This window comes from Stigmatopora nigra, chromosome 8 (genome assembly GCF_051989575.1).
Source record: "Stigmatopora nigra isolate UIUO_SnigA chromosome 8, RoL_Snig_1.1, whole genome shotgun sequence".
Classification (NCBI taxonomy): Eukaryota; Metazoa; Chordata; class Actinopteri; order Syngnathiformes; family Syngnathidae; genus Stigmatopora; species Stigmatopora nigra.
Genome location: NC_135515.1, coordinates 5,061,053 through 5,075,373, shown reverse-complemented (window position 1 = coordinate 5,075,373; position 14,321 = coordinate 5,061,053). Strand labels below are relative to the sequence as shown.

The window sequence follows — 14,321 nt, the reverse complement described above, 5'->3', positions numbered from 1 at the left end:
AAGGATTCGCCATGACTGCAGCCCTGGCTAATGCCACAAGATCAATGACAGAACATTTCTCTCCTCTTATTTTCTGTGACCCAAAAGCATGAGTGCTTCCATGCAGAGCACCCTGCAGCGTTTATTCCTTCCATGGCAGAGCAGCAGACTCTGAAATAAAGGCCCTCAGGTCATCCCACGGTTGACGCTTCATACATTGACAACTTTCATGGCCAACCAGCTCACCATTGATCATAGCACCAGTCGAGAGAGTTAGTGAGATTACAGGCAGCCAACAGCTGATGATATGTAAAAACACGTTGGACTAACATGTAATTCCCATCTTTGAGTAATTAAAATTCCACAATTCAACTAATCAATTTGCAACAATTACATTTAAATCAGTGATTTTACAACTTCAATAATCTCAATGCCACAATGGAAAAGCAACATAATGAATTTAACTAAAGCTCTTAAGCATCTGGAATCTGATTACAGCATATTTACAGTAAGAGTAAAATATTACAGATGTCCTCTTTCGGGCAGAATTGCGTTGCTGTAATTCTATTACATCTAATCAAATATTCCTCCTCAGGCACTGCTGAGCATGCCAAAAAGTTCACTCTTGACTTTTCTCACACAGATAGTGGCCTGCGTGGGCAGTGAAAGAGAAATACAGCCAGTCTCTGGTGAGCAAAGCACGTATAGCTGAGTGGCCATCCATCATGACCCTGAGGCAGGGAGCTACAGTATAGACGGCCTGCCCACAAAGACCTCTCGTCTCATCAGAGGGCAAACAGATCGGGCTGGTGGAGGACAGTAAGAGGAAGGACAAATTCCCTCTGGATAAAGAGGAGGGTGTCATGTAAGAGCCGAATTGGGAGTGCGATGGAAATATTTGACTAGTGAGATTGATGAACTAAGCCTTTGCACATGTAGTTGTTTTTTTTTCTTTCAAGAGTATATTGCTATGATTACTTGTAGTCAAGCCAAGACTGAGAGCCATAATAATAGGATAGATGGCCATGCGGGTGGGTCCACCAGAACATAATTCATACCTCTATAACAATTCAACGTTTCATCAAAAAGTGAGCAGATATGTTGTGGAAGACAAAATAAGGAAAGTGAACCAGTGAATTGGGAGTCTTGCAGTCATTACTTTCTGGAATTAAAGCAAAGTTGTGTCTTATTTATTATTAGCTTTTTAAAGAAAATGATGTACTGTAATCTGACCTGAGGTCATTCTAGTCATTGACTGACAACCCGGATCAACTGCCGGTTCAGCTCTTTTTGCTAGAGAAGCACTTTTTCCTCACGTCCTTGCCACTGGGCATATTTGTGTCCTGTAACTGAAAACCGTCAGCTCTGTCATCCAGCCTCTTCAGAAGCAACCTCACAAAGAGCAAACGTAAGCCTCGTGTATTGATCCGGTCACGTGGTTCACCGAAAGAATCTAACGTTTTAAACTGGGTTGTTGAAAATAGTAAACATAAGTGATGAAACAAGTATATAGTACAATATATTCAATTGTATCAGCCACATACTGTATATCAAGTTTCAGGAGATACACATCGATTCAGGGCAAATCTGTCCACACATCTCTTTCCGGTTCGATACACCTTTCCTCAGCTAATGAGCGCTTGCCTTCATTGCCTGACGAGTGAAGCATTCTTTTTCATGCCTAGTGTCAGGAAACACTGCTGATACATGACCAGGGAGGAGAGATGAAAGCGGGAGGATATGAAGGGGAGAAAAGTGTGATGACTAAGCCTGAGCTTTAAGACAGACAACGATGTCCCCTAATCCCTTCTGAGCAGCCATAAGCCTTCCGTTATCACTCGTTAGAATTGTGCATCCCTTAAACACATTAATGCAGGCCTTAATGCTACCCTCTTTTGTACAGCATAGTAGCTGCTTATTGGCTAAAAAAGGAAATACATGACTGTGGATGTCTTTTTACTTATTTATTTACATGTTGTGGTGGTTTCACTCAATCCCCTCTGATAGAACAAGAACACTAACATAGAAGCCAGCAAAAACAAAGTTAATTACCGAAAACACTAGCATTTTCTCTTGTATAACTAGAATCATATCACTCAAGCTGCAAAGTACGCCAGCTTGATGGCTGGCCTTTAGAAGTCCTACATTTACTCAGCCTGTCAACTAGCAAAAGCTTTTTTAGCACTATGAATAACTTATAACATAAAATAAACACTGTAAATACCCAAGTCTACGGGACACATAGGCAAAGAAACGAAAATGGTTCTATGCTGTAAATGTAAGCAAGTACAGAGTTTATCTCAAATGGGTAGTGTAATGTAGAGAAGTGATCTACAGTCCTGCAAAGTTATTAAAAAATAATGCACACAGTCTATGAGTATAGAACAGTCTATATCTCTTCCGAACATTTTATATTTCTAATAATGGACAATGCCGTTGGCCACTAATTACATTGCGGATTCTCTTACTGTCCTGTTGGTAGTCACCTAGTGGTGCTTAAATGCTACCTGTGATCACCAGCTGTCACAGGTTACACAGACCAAGGAGAACCACAACTACTAGGCAATCATGACAGCAAAAAGAGGTGGGGGATCTTGTTATGCATTCTGACTGCAGCATGGGTAAGATGCTTGCTGTTTGCTGAGACAGCAAATGACTTCCCTTGCTCTTTCAGCCTTTCGCTGAACCAAAGCAGAATAGACTTAATTGCTTCATTAGAAAAGGGAGCCAGTAAGGAGTTGGCATCATCCACATGGTTCAATGTCAAACGTGCAACTGAGAGGAAAAGGTCAAAAGCGTGACCAGCGCTTGTTATTTTTACATGTGGAAAATGTTTTTTATTAGAGGTAATCCAATAACTTAAAGATAAAAGCAATCACAGTTTTAATTTTTCTTCATTCAATAAAGTAACACATCATACTCTGCTATGAGGTAATTCCCTACGTGGTCTATTTTTAAGCTTGAATCTATCTAGAAAGCAATGCAATCATGCCAACAAATTATTTTAAGAGCTTGATTTTGCAGACTGCCATTGTATTTCCTCCAACGCAGCAAAATTGGAAAGTGGGCAGTAAATCAAGCCAAGCGTTAAAACTCTGGAGTCCCCTCTTTAAAACTACATCCAAAATAAAAATGATGACCATGGCTGGAAGGAAATGAGATGTCTTTCTGTTTAAAGATTCTTGAGATAGATATAAAACAAAAGGAATACAGAACAGTTTCCAAAAGTAGTTTAGCATTAACAGTGGCAAATTTGAGCCCTCAATATGGAACTTATTGACCTCTGATTACCACCATATATTACCCATACAGAACGATATATGTCCTCCATCTTTAAAGCAAATTGAATTTAATTTAATATGCTTTACTCTCCTAAATGATTTGTTGAAAGCAAAAAACCAAATAACATACACAATACATTTTCTACTAAAAAAAATATAAGAATTGGCTTACAACGGGGAGTTTGAATAATGATCAAGTTAACCTAAAACATTTATATTTAAAGGCCAGGCACAAGCAACTGGCTCACATTTGAGAAGAATCAGATTCCCATCAGTAAAAGGGTCATGTACAATATGTGATATCCCTGGGGTGTGTATTTAAAGGGTATGGACTAAACAGCTATTACCATGAGGCTGAATTTTAAAAATGTACAGTTACACATCTGCATGGGCAGTATAGCGTTAAGATTCCATTTCATCAACCAGTCATGTCTAACGAGTTGGAAAATGTAAAGATGTTGGCACCATCTGTTCCGAAGCACTTTGCAGGAAAAAAGGAGGGAAAAAGATAGTGTATAACTAATCTCTCAGCTCCAAAATAAACTATTTTTTTTTATATTTTACAAATTATACTCCCTAGTCTTTGCCCTTTGGCATGTAAAAAGGGCTTTGAACTCCTGGCAATTTAACACAAAAGGGAGTACCGCAATCATTACTAATACTACATACTTAATAATTAAGTCTTACAATCAATCAATGACAGCCAGTTAAGTCAGTTTTTGCTACGGTATAAAAAGGAAAAATTGCTGGCATTGTAGTTAGATAGTGTAACAATCCATCTTTCAAATACAGTTGTACTTCTACTTACGGAATTAATTCATTACAGAATTAGTATCATAACTTGAACTTTTCGCAAGTAGTCGCATTTTATGTGTAAACGCCCTAATGCATTCCAATTCTAAACTCTTTAAAAAATTATAAAAATAGGAGTTTTGTATCAAATAAGTGAGAAAGAAAAAAATATTTAAGGAATTACAATGAATAAAGCCTGCAAAGACATTTGGCATTGAGGTAGAAGGGTGAGCGTGTAATGAATAGAAGTTGGTATGTGAGGGAGGAGGAGCCAAATGTTTGGCAGTTGAGAGAACATACGTACACATGCACAAAAATACACATGAAAGATGTTGACCTTCAGCTGTCAATCAAGTACTGTGCATGTTATCCTCATCTATCCTGGCTCCTTTAAGCAATGTTCACTAGTCTGTTTAATGGCCAAGCACTCTCGGGCTTGAATCCTAGCAGAAGCTGCTACCATTGACATTCAACTGTCATTTCACAGCATAAAAGTCAACCGACACACCCAGTGTTAACCACTGCTACTCAATGTTTGCCAAGCAATCCTCACAGGGTTGCTGCTCTCTGAGGATTCCCTGGTGACATTCTTCTCGTTCCTCAGAGCTTTCCTTGACTGTACACAGAAACATCACCCTCATCCATGTCCTTATGAAGTTTTACATCTTTCAATCACCGAGGTACCAGTCTGGTTGTTTCATCTAATTCAAAGTAAAAATAATGAAACACAAATACCGGAGGGCAGATGGCCAAGTCGCCAAGATGATGTTGCTATTTTTTTCATATTTTTTTATCATATCTTAGTATTTCAATATTATACTGTTCCCTTTCTTTTTACATGTTGTCTTCAAACATACACTATTAAGAAAGAAAAATATCTTGAAGTCTTTTAACATGTGACTGCTTTATCTTCTACCTCACTAAGCAATGACTACTGGACCTCTTCCATCCTCTATCAGACACCATCAATCTTATAGTCCTTCCATTGCTGTGACCTGAGGATAAATGACTGAAAGGCAGAAAGGTTTCTCCTGATTAAAACCATAAATGCTTTAGTCAAGTGTGGCAAGCAAAGGAGGAAATGGAGTGAGACAATGGAGCAAACAGGGTTCAAAACACCTAATGGAGTGTCCTGCTTGCTGGGCTAATAGACTTCTTCAAATTGAAAGGAACAGCAGGCGCCTAAACAGCGGGCTGTGGAACATTTCCTCCAATTGCATTCAAGCACAAAACTAGTTGGAAGAGATAGAAGAGTGAAAAAAGGCATGCCTGGGTTGCCATTGTTTGGTGCAATATGCTTTTTATTGATCTGCAATCAATCTTGGTAACTGAGTAACATCCAAATGTCACACGAAAGACACAAAAGCTTCATCGAGTCGCCATGAAAATGGAAAAGGTCCAATAAATGTGTACGGAATGTTTTAGAATTTATTCTGTCTACATTATCATGCCTCAAGACGAATAGTAGGAGACCCCCACTGGGGTACCTGGCTGTAAACTGTGATCTTTTTGTTGATTTATATTCCAGCAGTTTGCTTTAATATCTACATAGATATTTGGACATGGTAATCAATAATCACAGTGTGAGACTCATCTTCCCACTGGTTGGACCCTGACAGGTCAGCCACATAACCAATTAATATTAGCACTTAGATCCTGGAGAGAAAGGATATGGTATGATGTTAGGACAGCTAGCCATTCATTTGGCCACTACTACTTTACATCTTAAAGAAAAGCTCAATGTTATGCTAAATTATGATAATTTGTTGGAAGAAATATTTAGTTGCCTAAACTAATGGTGTTTCAACAATTATGCTGACATATCATACAAGCTTTTGCAGAAGCTACTGAATGGCTTAAACTTGGATGGGATATTTGGATCGCTGCCCTCCATGGTGTCCCATACCAACACGCCTCTGAGCAATAAAGATTTATCCTTATAAGCCGTTTATTCTCCAGCACAGTTGGATTGCACAATTAACTGCACAGAGAATAGATTCATTGTATCTGGTTTCAGCAACAGAAAATTTACATTCAGTGGAAATGCTGCATATGCACTTATGAAAAAGTTATGAAGATTTTAGCACTGACACTACATTCACTTTACATTTTTAAAGGGAATTGCTAAGGACATTATGCAAGGCGTTAAAAGTGGTATCACCTGAGTTGCTTCAGGCAAAAAGCACTTTAGTTGTGTTCGTCAGAAATTGAATCTTGTTTACTGCAATGCCAATAACTGTGGGCAAATCCACAGTGGGGTGAATCAGCACAAGACAATTCCGTGCTCTGCTTCACAGACTGCATTTGCCTTTCCGCAGCATTTATTCATGATCTGATCTTAGTAGTACTTACATGAAACAATCAATAGAATATGGCAATAAAACCCACATTTTACTACAAATCAAATGACTGTAAAGTGTAATGTCATGACTCTCAAGGTATTTGGAGGAATGCATAAAACATTGCTTGGATTGAAAAAAAAAATGCTTTCGATTTTCTGAGAAAATGCATGGCAGACCATAAAATTACTGGAATTTTCCTGAAAAAGTAAAAATGAGCAAACTCAGCGAGTAAGGTTATTTCAAAGCAGTGTGCGAAAGTGTGTTGTTTTATAGGTAAAAATGACCATTTAACACTATATTTTTTGCTTAAGAAGATAGCTATGCAAGTTCATTTGACTGACATGTTCAAGTCAAATAATATTGTTACCTGTTATTGGAAGAGATGCTTTCATACTATACTTAAATTAAAATATTAGGTATCACTGTTGTAGCATTCATTATCTGATAAGCACTTGAGTATTGGCAAGTATCTAAAAATACTGAAATACTACTTTCAAATATTTATGCCATTGAGCACATGAACTCATATTTTTTAAAGAAATAGAAAGCTGTATTTGCATTTGCTTCATTGACTTTCATGGTTATTCCCTACAGTAAATAAATCAAAATCTCTCCCTTCAGAGGGAGTGTCCGGGTCAATAAAGCTTACAAGGAACTGGGGCCCTATATTTCTATAGGGTTGTTAAAGGGTCATGTGCACTCATTTGAAGTTATTCTTCTCTGAGCCTCGATGGCCACTTGCTTATCCCAAGTGGTTGATGACCTGAAAATACTGATCTGAATCTTGGCCCGGCTTGAATTTTGATGCTCAGTCATGCAACAGCAATATGTTGAACTACAAAGTCAGCATTATTCAAGCAAATATCTCATTGAGGCTAATCTCTGACAGTATTTGAAGTAGTGCTGAAGTGGTTAGCAAAAACAAGTTGCAAAACATAATTTTAGTGACTATCAAAGACTGGGGAATTTAATTTGGTCAGGTGGTTTTTCCATAATAGGAACTACGTGCTAATGAAATGAAAGACAATCCCAGCAAACTATGAGTAGTAGTAGACACCCTGAATTGGTTGCCAGCTAATTCCAGGTATCCTACCTTCTATTGCCATTCTGTGCTGTTGCCACTCAGCCTGTGCAAATGGCAAGTGCCCAGTTGGCTTGCAGCAGCCACAGACCTCTTTTCAAAGGCAGTTTAACAGGCAAACATGAACCTGGATAATTACCTTTAATGTTGAAACCCTGACACAGGAGGTTCTACTGAAGCATTGCAATGATTCACTTTGAACAAAACAAGTCAACTCACAATTTCAGTATCTAATCCACTGGTGAATGTCCTTTTTATTTACTTTGAAACATGGACACTGCTGATAGTTCACTGGAGCAACTGGCAGCAGTTAACCCCAGCCTCTATCTATCACTTTGTAGTCAATATAGGTATGAGGCTCAAACAATGTCACCAAACATGGTGCCCATCCTTCTGTAGAGAAATGATCGTGTGTATTGTACTAGTACTTGCACATACACATTTTTGTTGACTCTATTTCTCCTTCCATCAAGCTTTTCTGAATTGCCTGTATACGGCACAACAACATTCTAGCGAGGTGATGTCATCTATTGCCTGCACACATGTGTCTCATTTAATGTGAATGCTAGTCTCCCTGGAACATCTGTCAAAGATTAGCTGTGAAGTGAAATAGGCAGTTCCTGTTCTTATGTTTCAGAATAATCTGGGAGTCATTTTCCAAGTGAAGAAGTCTGGCAAATGTATCAGTCAGAAATATAACAGCAACCCTGCCCTGTTAATGCATGTTCCTTGTGTTTTACAAACTTCAAGTGACAAAAGGCCAATAAAAAGAGGGGCTGTGATATCTTGATTGTGGAAAATTCCTAAAGGAAATGGTAAGAAAATGTCAAAAACAAAAATTGTATACAAAATCCTAAATTCACGAGACTCACTTGTACCTGACCTCGAGTTTCTAGTAACAAAACAAAACAAAAAAAACAATCTCAGGTTGGACCTCACTGTGTGGAATTTGCATCTTCTCCCCAGGCCTGAATGAGTTTTCTCTACATTCTCCAGTTTCTTCCTACATTCCAAAACACGCATGGTAGGCTGGTTGAACACTCTAAATTGCCCCTAGGTATGATTGTGCGCATGAATGATTGTCCATCTTCTTGTACACTGCGATTGGCAGTCCTCCCAGTTAGCTAGGCTCCAGCAGCCCTCGCAACCCTTGTGAGGATGAGTTGTTTACAAAATGAATAACTGAATAAAACGATCCTCACAAAATACATCTGCTTTTAACATTTCCCTTCAAGTCATAAAATCCACCTCACAGGTGAAAAGAAAGTCTTTTAACTAGTTGGTGCAGTGTAATCACAGCCTTTGTCCTTTCTCTCCTTTCTCATCCACATTTCACTGTACACTCCTAGATGAAAATCCACAGGATATTGATTTCCAGAATGATTTGCATTGTCTGTTCATTGTGTGTGAGCGCCTCTGCATCATCAAGTGCAAATTAATTGCGCCTGCCAATTAAAGTGAGAGCGGAAGCCATTTGAAGGTTTACGCTACTGCAACGTGATATGAAGTTTAATTCTATTTACGCTAAGCTCACAAAACTAACTGGAAATGCTTAAAATGTCATACAGTCCAAGTCCAGAGAAACAAATATGGCAAATTCCACCCCAATTGCCTATTTTTTAAAGCACCTCTTACAAAAGCGTGCCAGGGTATCCGATGCTTGACATGATCAACACAATAACAAAACATAACCTTAATGCTTGGTAACTAGATGTCAAAAACCTGTGGTTTTATGGAAATGTCAGATGTTGGCAGCCCTTTGTGTGTGTATGTGGGAGTGTGATTCAGGCGCAAACACATCACGATGTCACTTCATAACCTCTGGTACAGGAGGCTCCTGTCATCTTCACATTTCTGATATCCTCAGCCTAGCCCTGCAGACACGCCAAATATAGAATGGGGCCAGAATTTTCTGTTTGTAGCCAACAGTATGTTCCTCTACATCTAAAATAATCTGCATGCCTTGATACTGCCATCTTCTTTCAGACTCATGCATGGCAGATAAGAGCTTCCCAGGCCACAAATTCTACCGCAGACTGTACCCCACTATAGCAGAAATGTGATGCCTTCAATTGATTCAAACGCAAATCTCATTCTTCCAAATTAGTGCCTTAAAGTGTGTTACATCTTGGAAAGAAATTCCCTCATTTCCAATCAGTGTCGGATTGGTGGCCACTCCATTGTTGGTCTGCATCACCTGTGTGAGTCAAGCAAGCCCTGCAATGGGCGGAGTTACAGTAATACCTTGATGTACGGGGAATTTTAGATAAATAAATAAATCAGTTTTCAAAATTCACGCTTGCCAACATTGTTTTCACTTTTTCACCAGTATGTCTCTTTTATCATTGTCAAATTCAGCAAAAAAATTACTTGGCTATAGTTGGGACTGATGACGTAAACCAAAAAAAAAGTGCTTATATGCAAATTCTACAGCAGAGTCAGCTCCTCCAGTCAAACTGCAATCCAAGTGACCATCCCAATTGGGAACATGCAAAAGCTTCAGCAAGTCACAATATTTGCAATTATATTACCTTCAATTATATATACTCTTAACTTATGAACTCTCTGCAGTGATTGGGACCAATCCCCGATGAGATTGTGAGTAACAATACTGTATGGAAACAATCAACATCTGCATGGGAAACAAACAAAGCATTTACTCAACACTCAAAGAAAAAGGTATGAAATTTTAAACATAATGCCTGCAGTCTATTGACTCCTCTCCAAACTGTAAGTGCCCCACACTTCAACAATATGGTTGGCGTCCAACCAGACAAAACAAGCCTGCAGAACTTTGGTGATCTAACGGAAAAAACACACGGGATTCCAAACTTCTGAACAAAGAAATCTAGGCTTGTTCATACATTCTTGTTACTTTAAAATCACATCAATTCCCAAATTGGGAATTCTTTCACATTTGACTGCAGGTGATTAAACTATCGGGAGGAGGTATGAGACATTTTACTGGAAGTCAGTTTTTTTTTTTCCCCACACGTCTCACTGGACTACATTAACTCCCAGCTAAAGCAGTCATAGTGGAATTGAAGAGTATTTAATCTAGTTCAGAGGCAGAACTAGTTGTGATTATGCACAGTATTCCTGTTATGATAAAATAATAATTAAAAAACAAAAACAACAACAAAGAGGCTACATTAACTCTCAGCTAAAGCAATCTGAGTGGAATTGAAGAGTACTTAATTTAGTACAGAGGCAGAACTAGAAGTATTATTGTTATAGTAAAATATTAATAACAATAAAAAAACAACAACAACAACAACAAAGAGGCATTATTCTTTGAACGATAAATGATTGTAATTAGGTGGACTTACTATCTTGACGCAGAAACTGACATTCTTAAATAATATTTTGTGTCATTTTTCCATAGAAATAGATTAAAACTACAACAAATGCACGAGCCAACTGTGATTTTTTTCCTTGTTAATATCATAACAAAAGTATATTTACAAGGGAGGGGTCACATTAACTTTTAATGGGGGTTTGCTTTTAGGTGTTTTCATCATTGAAATGGATATGTGCATTTGCAATGGAAATAGAAGGCAGGGAAATGATTGTTTAAATTTACAGTGACATCATTTTGAATCGAAGATGCTTCCAGATGTGTTGTCAAGGACTCTCGTATTATACAAAGAGAACTAAATAAAATATGATTACAACAAGCAGCAGAATATTCCCTTCATCTCTGTTTCATTATTATCATTATTATTATTTTTTAAACAAAAGAAAAGACAGAGAAGGTGAATCGACTTACCCAGAAACAAACAGCGGAATGATGCAGACATCGCGGCTGGAAATCCCACATACAAAAATGAGGTGGAAACAATGCGCTGATCACGCCGTCACGTTCACACGCGAATGGCGAATTGGACGAGCAAGAACGTCGGCAGAAGCGCCTAAAAATATTGACAAAGGGACATCATGTGTCTCTGCGAGCCATCGATGTCATCCTTCTCGTGTCGGGGACACACGCGCGCACACACCCACCCACTAACACGCACGCACACACATGCACGCACGCACGAATACACTTGGCCTCGGATCAAAGTTCCTTCCTCTCCCGCAATTCAAAAAGCAGCGTGTTTGGCTTTGGCGTGGGACGTGTCGTGTGCGGGTTCCACTCAGTAGCCTCCTCACACGAGGCTCTCCTCTTTGGCTCCTCCGCTGCTGAAAATGCCAGCAGCAGGAGGAGGAGGAGGAGGAGGACAAGGAGGAGGAGGAGGAAGGAGGAGGGCGAATAGGTGGATGATGATGCTGAGGCACGGAGACCTCTAGAGTCAGAACTTCTCAAGTCTCCTGCACAATTTCTGATTTGCTGTTATTAATCTTAAATTGTCCCATTGATTCAAATGTAAAATCGAGTCAGGGAAGATCTGGTACAAATATAATACTTAATGTTAAAATAAATCAATTGAGATCGAGTTAAACACAAAAAGACAACATTTTAAAATATGAGAGTCAAAAAGGCACACCTTATGTCAGGCGTAGTATTAAAAAAAATCCAATAGCGCAAATTATTTCTCTCTCTCTTTCAGAACTGCTTTATCCTCACTAGGGTTGCAGGTGGTGCTGGAGCCTGTCCCAGCAGACTTCCTAACCCTGACCACAGGGCCAGCCAATCGCAAGGTACAAGAAAACACACAATCATTCACACTCATATCTACCTAAATTTGCACAAAACTCCCTTCTTATTATCGTTACCCATCTGTCGTATAAGAAACATTGCAGCAATGATGCATTTTAGGAGAATGCCGTTTAGTCACATTGAATTTGACTGTGTTATCATGATGGCTGTTTAAGTAATAATTTGCTGGTGTGTCATCCCTGTCATGCACAGTTAATATTCTTACATCTGGTGCCTATAAATCTGGCACCCTGCATGTTAGCGCAATTTAATACCATTCCGTTTTCTCTTAGCGTTGCTTTTATGTCTTAATGTTTTTTCCATTGCTACTTGTTTTGCAAGCTTGTTATGGCATGGGATTCAACCTCAGTTTTACTTCAATTGTAATTTCAAACTGTTAAATCCCAACAGATGCAATCTCAAGGTACTTACAACATGGATCAAGTATAGTGGATAACCACATTAAACAGACCCAACAGATCTCCCACATGAACAACCAATTAGGTATCTGAGGCAGTTCTTTGAAAGAACATAATGATGCTGTGTGGGGAAGCTAGGTTGTTATTCTTTGCTTTGGAAAGAGTCCAATTTTAACAAGGGATACAAAAGATATTACTAAGTGCATAAAGTCATAGTAATTTGAGCCTACTGATAGCAACAATTCTACGAGTAAAATCTAAAATTGTGTTCGTATCTTCTTTCTACAACCATCTGTATATACTTGCATGATAACTTAAAATTATTTTTGTGTGCTGCCATGTACTATGCTGATGAAGTCGAAGTATTTGTATATGGCCGCAGTGGTCTTGTGTTTTTGAAATTTCTTACATGGGCAAATTAGTGTTGATTTATTATGTGCATCTTTTATCTTTTTTCATGTCAAGGAAGATGAAACAAGAAGTTTTTCTCAAGTCACTGAAATCAAAGATGAAACAAGAAATGCCGCATGATCTAATTTCAAAAGGCTCCATATATTCTCCTGAGCTATTTATAGTTTTCAGGCTGAAATGACGCATGTTTGTGATCAAAGGCATTTTAACGCATCTGTTTAGAAGCAGGATATATTTTTCTTTCTTTATTAAAAAGAAATATCTCAATCTTGGCATTATCTGAGGATTCCTTCCACCATGCAAAAAAAATACAATTAAATGTGTTTACTCTTATCTTGGTTAGGAAATTTCCTGAGACAAAAATGGCATAGTCTTAGTTAAGAACTGTTCTCAGCTTTTAGAATTTGAAGAAACTTAATCCCCCTCTACAGTTTCCCAACAATCGGCAAAAATAACAAAAGGCTGCTCAATCCCTAGTGGCCTCTCTTCTGTTTCCTTCTCTCTCTTTTTCTCCCTTCCTCAAGTGGCCTTCTCTTAAGCCTCAGCACCAGCCTTCCTCCTTTCCTTTCCTTTCCGTTCCAATAACTAGATAGCTTGAAACTACCATGCACTCACTTGCACAGCCTACAAAGCAAGATGCACAGAGACATCACTTGATGGGAGACAGAGCGACAAATATGCAACATAATTCAAGGTGTCATAGTAAGATAAGATGCAGCAAAGTGGTCTCTTCAGTCCTGTGTACTGTTTTATTTCATCTTTTTTTTTTTGGCTGATTCGTTTCTTTCTGTATTTCACCTGGATTGAAAAAGGTCACCGTTTCAAATTGCACTAAGGGAACATAACTTCAGTACAGATGTCAAAATATGATGGATGACATCTTTGAATGTACATTTGTCCTGCAATTCCAACTGCTATGAAAGTGATTGATTAAAAATAAAAACAAATCCTAACGTTAAACCTGGATTTTCCTATTCCATCCTACATTTAGAAGACTTCTTCAAAGTGACATGTACATATGTAACACTAACCACATACAGAGAAGTTGAACCTATTGAAGTGTAAATGGTCGCTAGTTGTGGGAAGTGCAGACTAATCCTAAGGCAAGCTCTTCCATTATTTATCCAACTAACCCCTTAGGAAATATAGCATGTTGAACTGAGTCCCCTGACTGACTTTGTCCGTAAAAATCCAAAAGTTAATAACATATGATGATGCTGTTTCACTGCCCTTTCGCAAATCTAGAAGCTGATTGATTGCCAGTCCCTGTAACCTGGCACCCCAGATTGATTGTTCCATGTATTCACAAAGTAAAAAATTACATATCATTCTGGAAGGGATCCAATTGAGACCTTTATCATGAGGGGGACCTTAAAA

General features: G+C 38.5%; 1 protein-coding gene across 3 annotated transcripts in view; it reads right to left on the bottom strand.

Moving 5' to 3' along the window:
* The window catches only part of clmpb (CXADR like membrane protein b), a 115,604-nt gene that overhangs the window by 36,275 nt on the left and 65,008 nt on the right, over positions 1 to 14,321 (bottom strand). Inside the window, exon 1 of one of the 3 annotated variants that reach the window (XM_077722494.1) lies at positions 11,245 to 11,662. The exons of the other annotated variants lie outside the window; for them this stretch is intronic. Within the exon in view, the coding sequence (XP_077578620.1) occupies positions 11,245 to 11,275 (31 nt within the window). The 5' untranslated portion in view covers positions 11,276 to 11,662. Of the gene's footprint in view, positions 1 to 11,244; positions 11,663 to 14,321 lie in introns of those variants that run through there. 3 annotated transcript variants of the gene reach the window in all.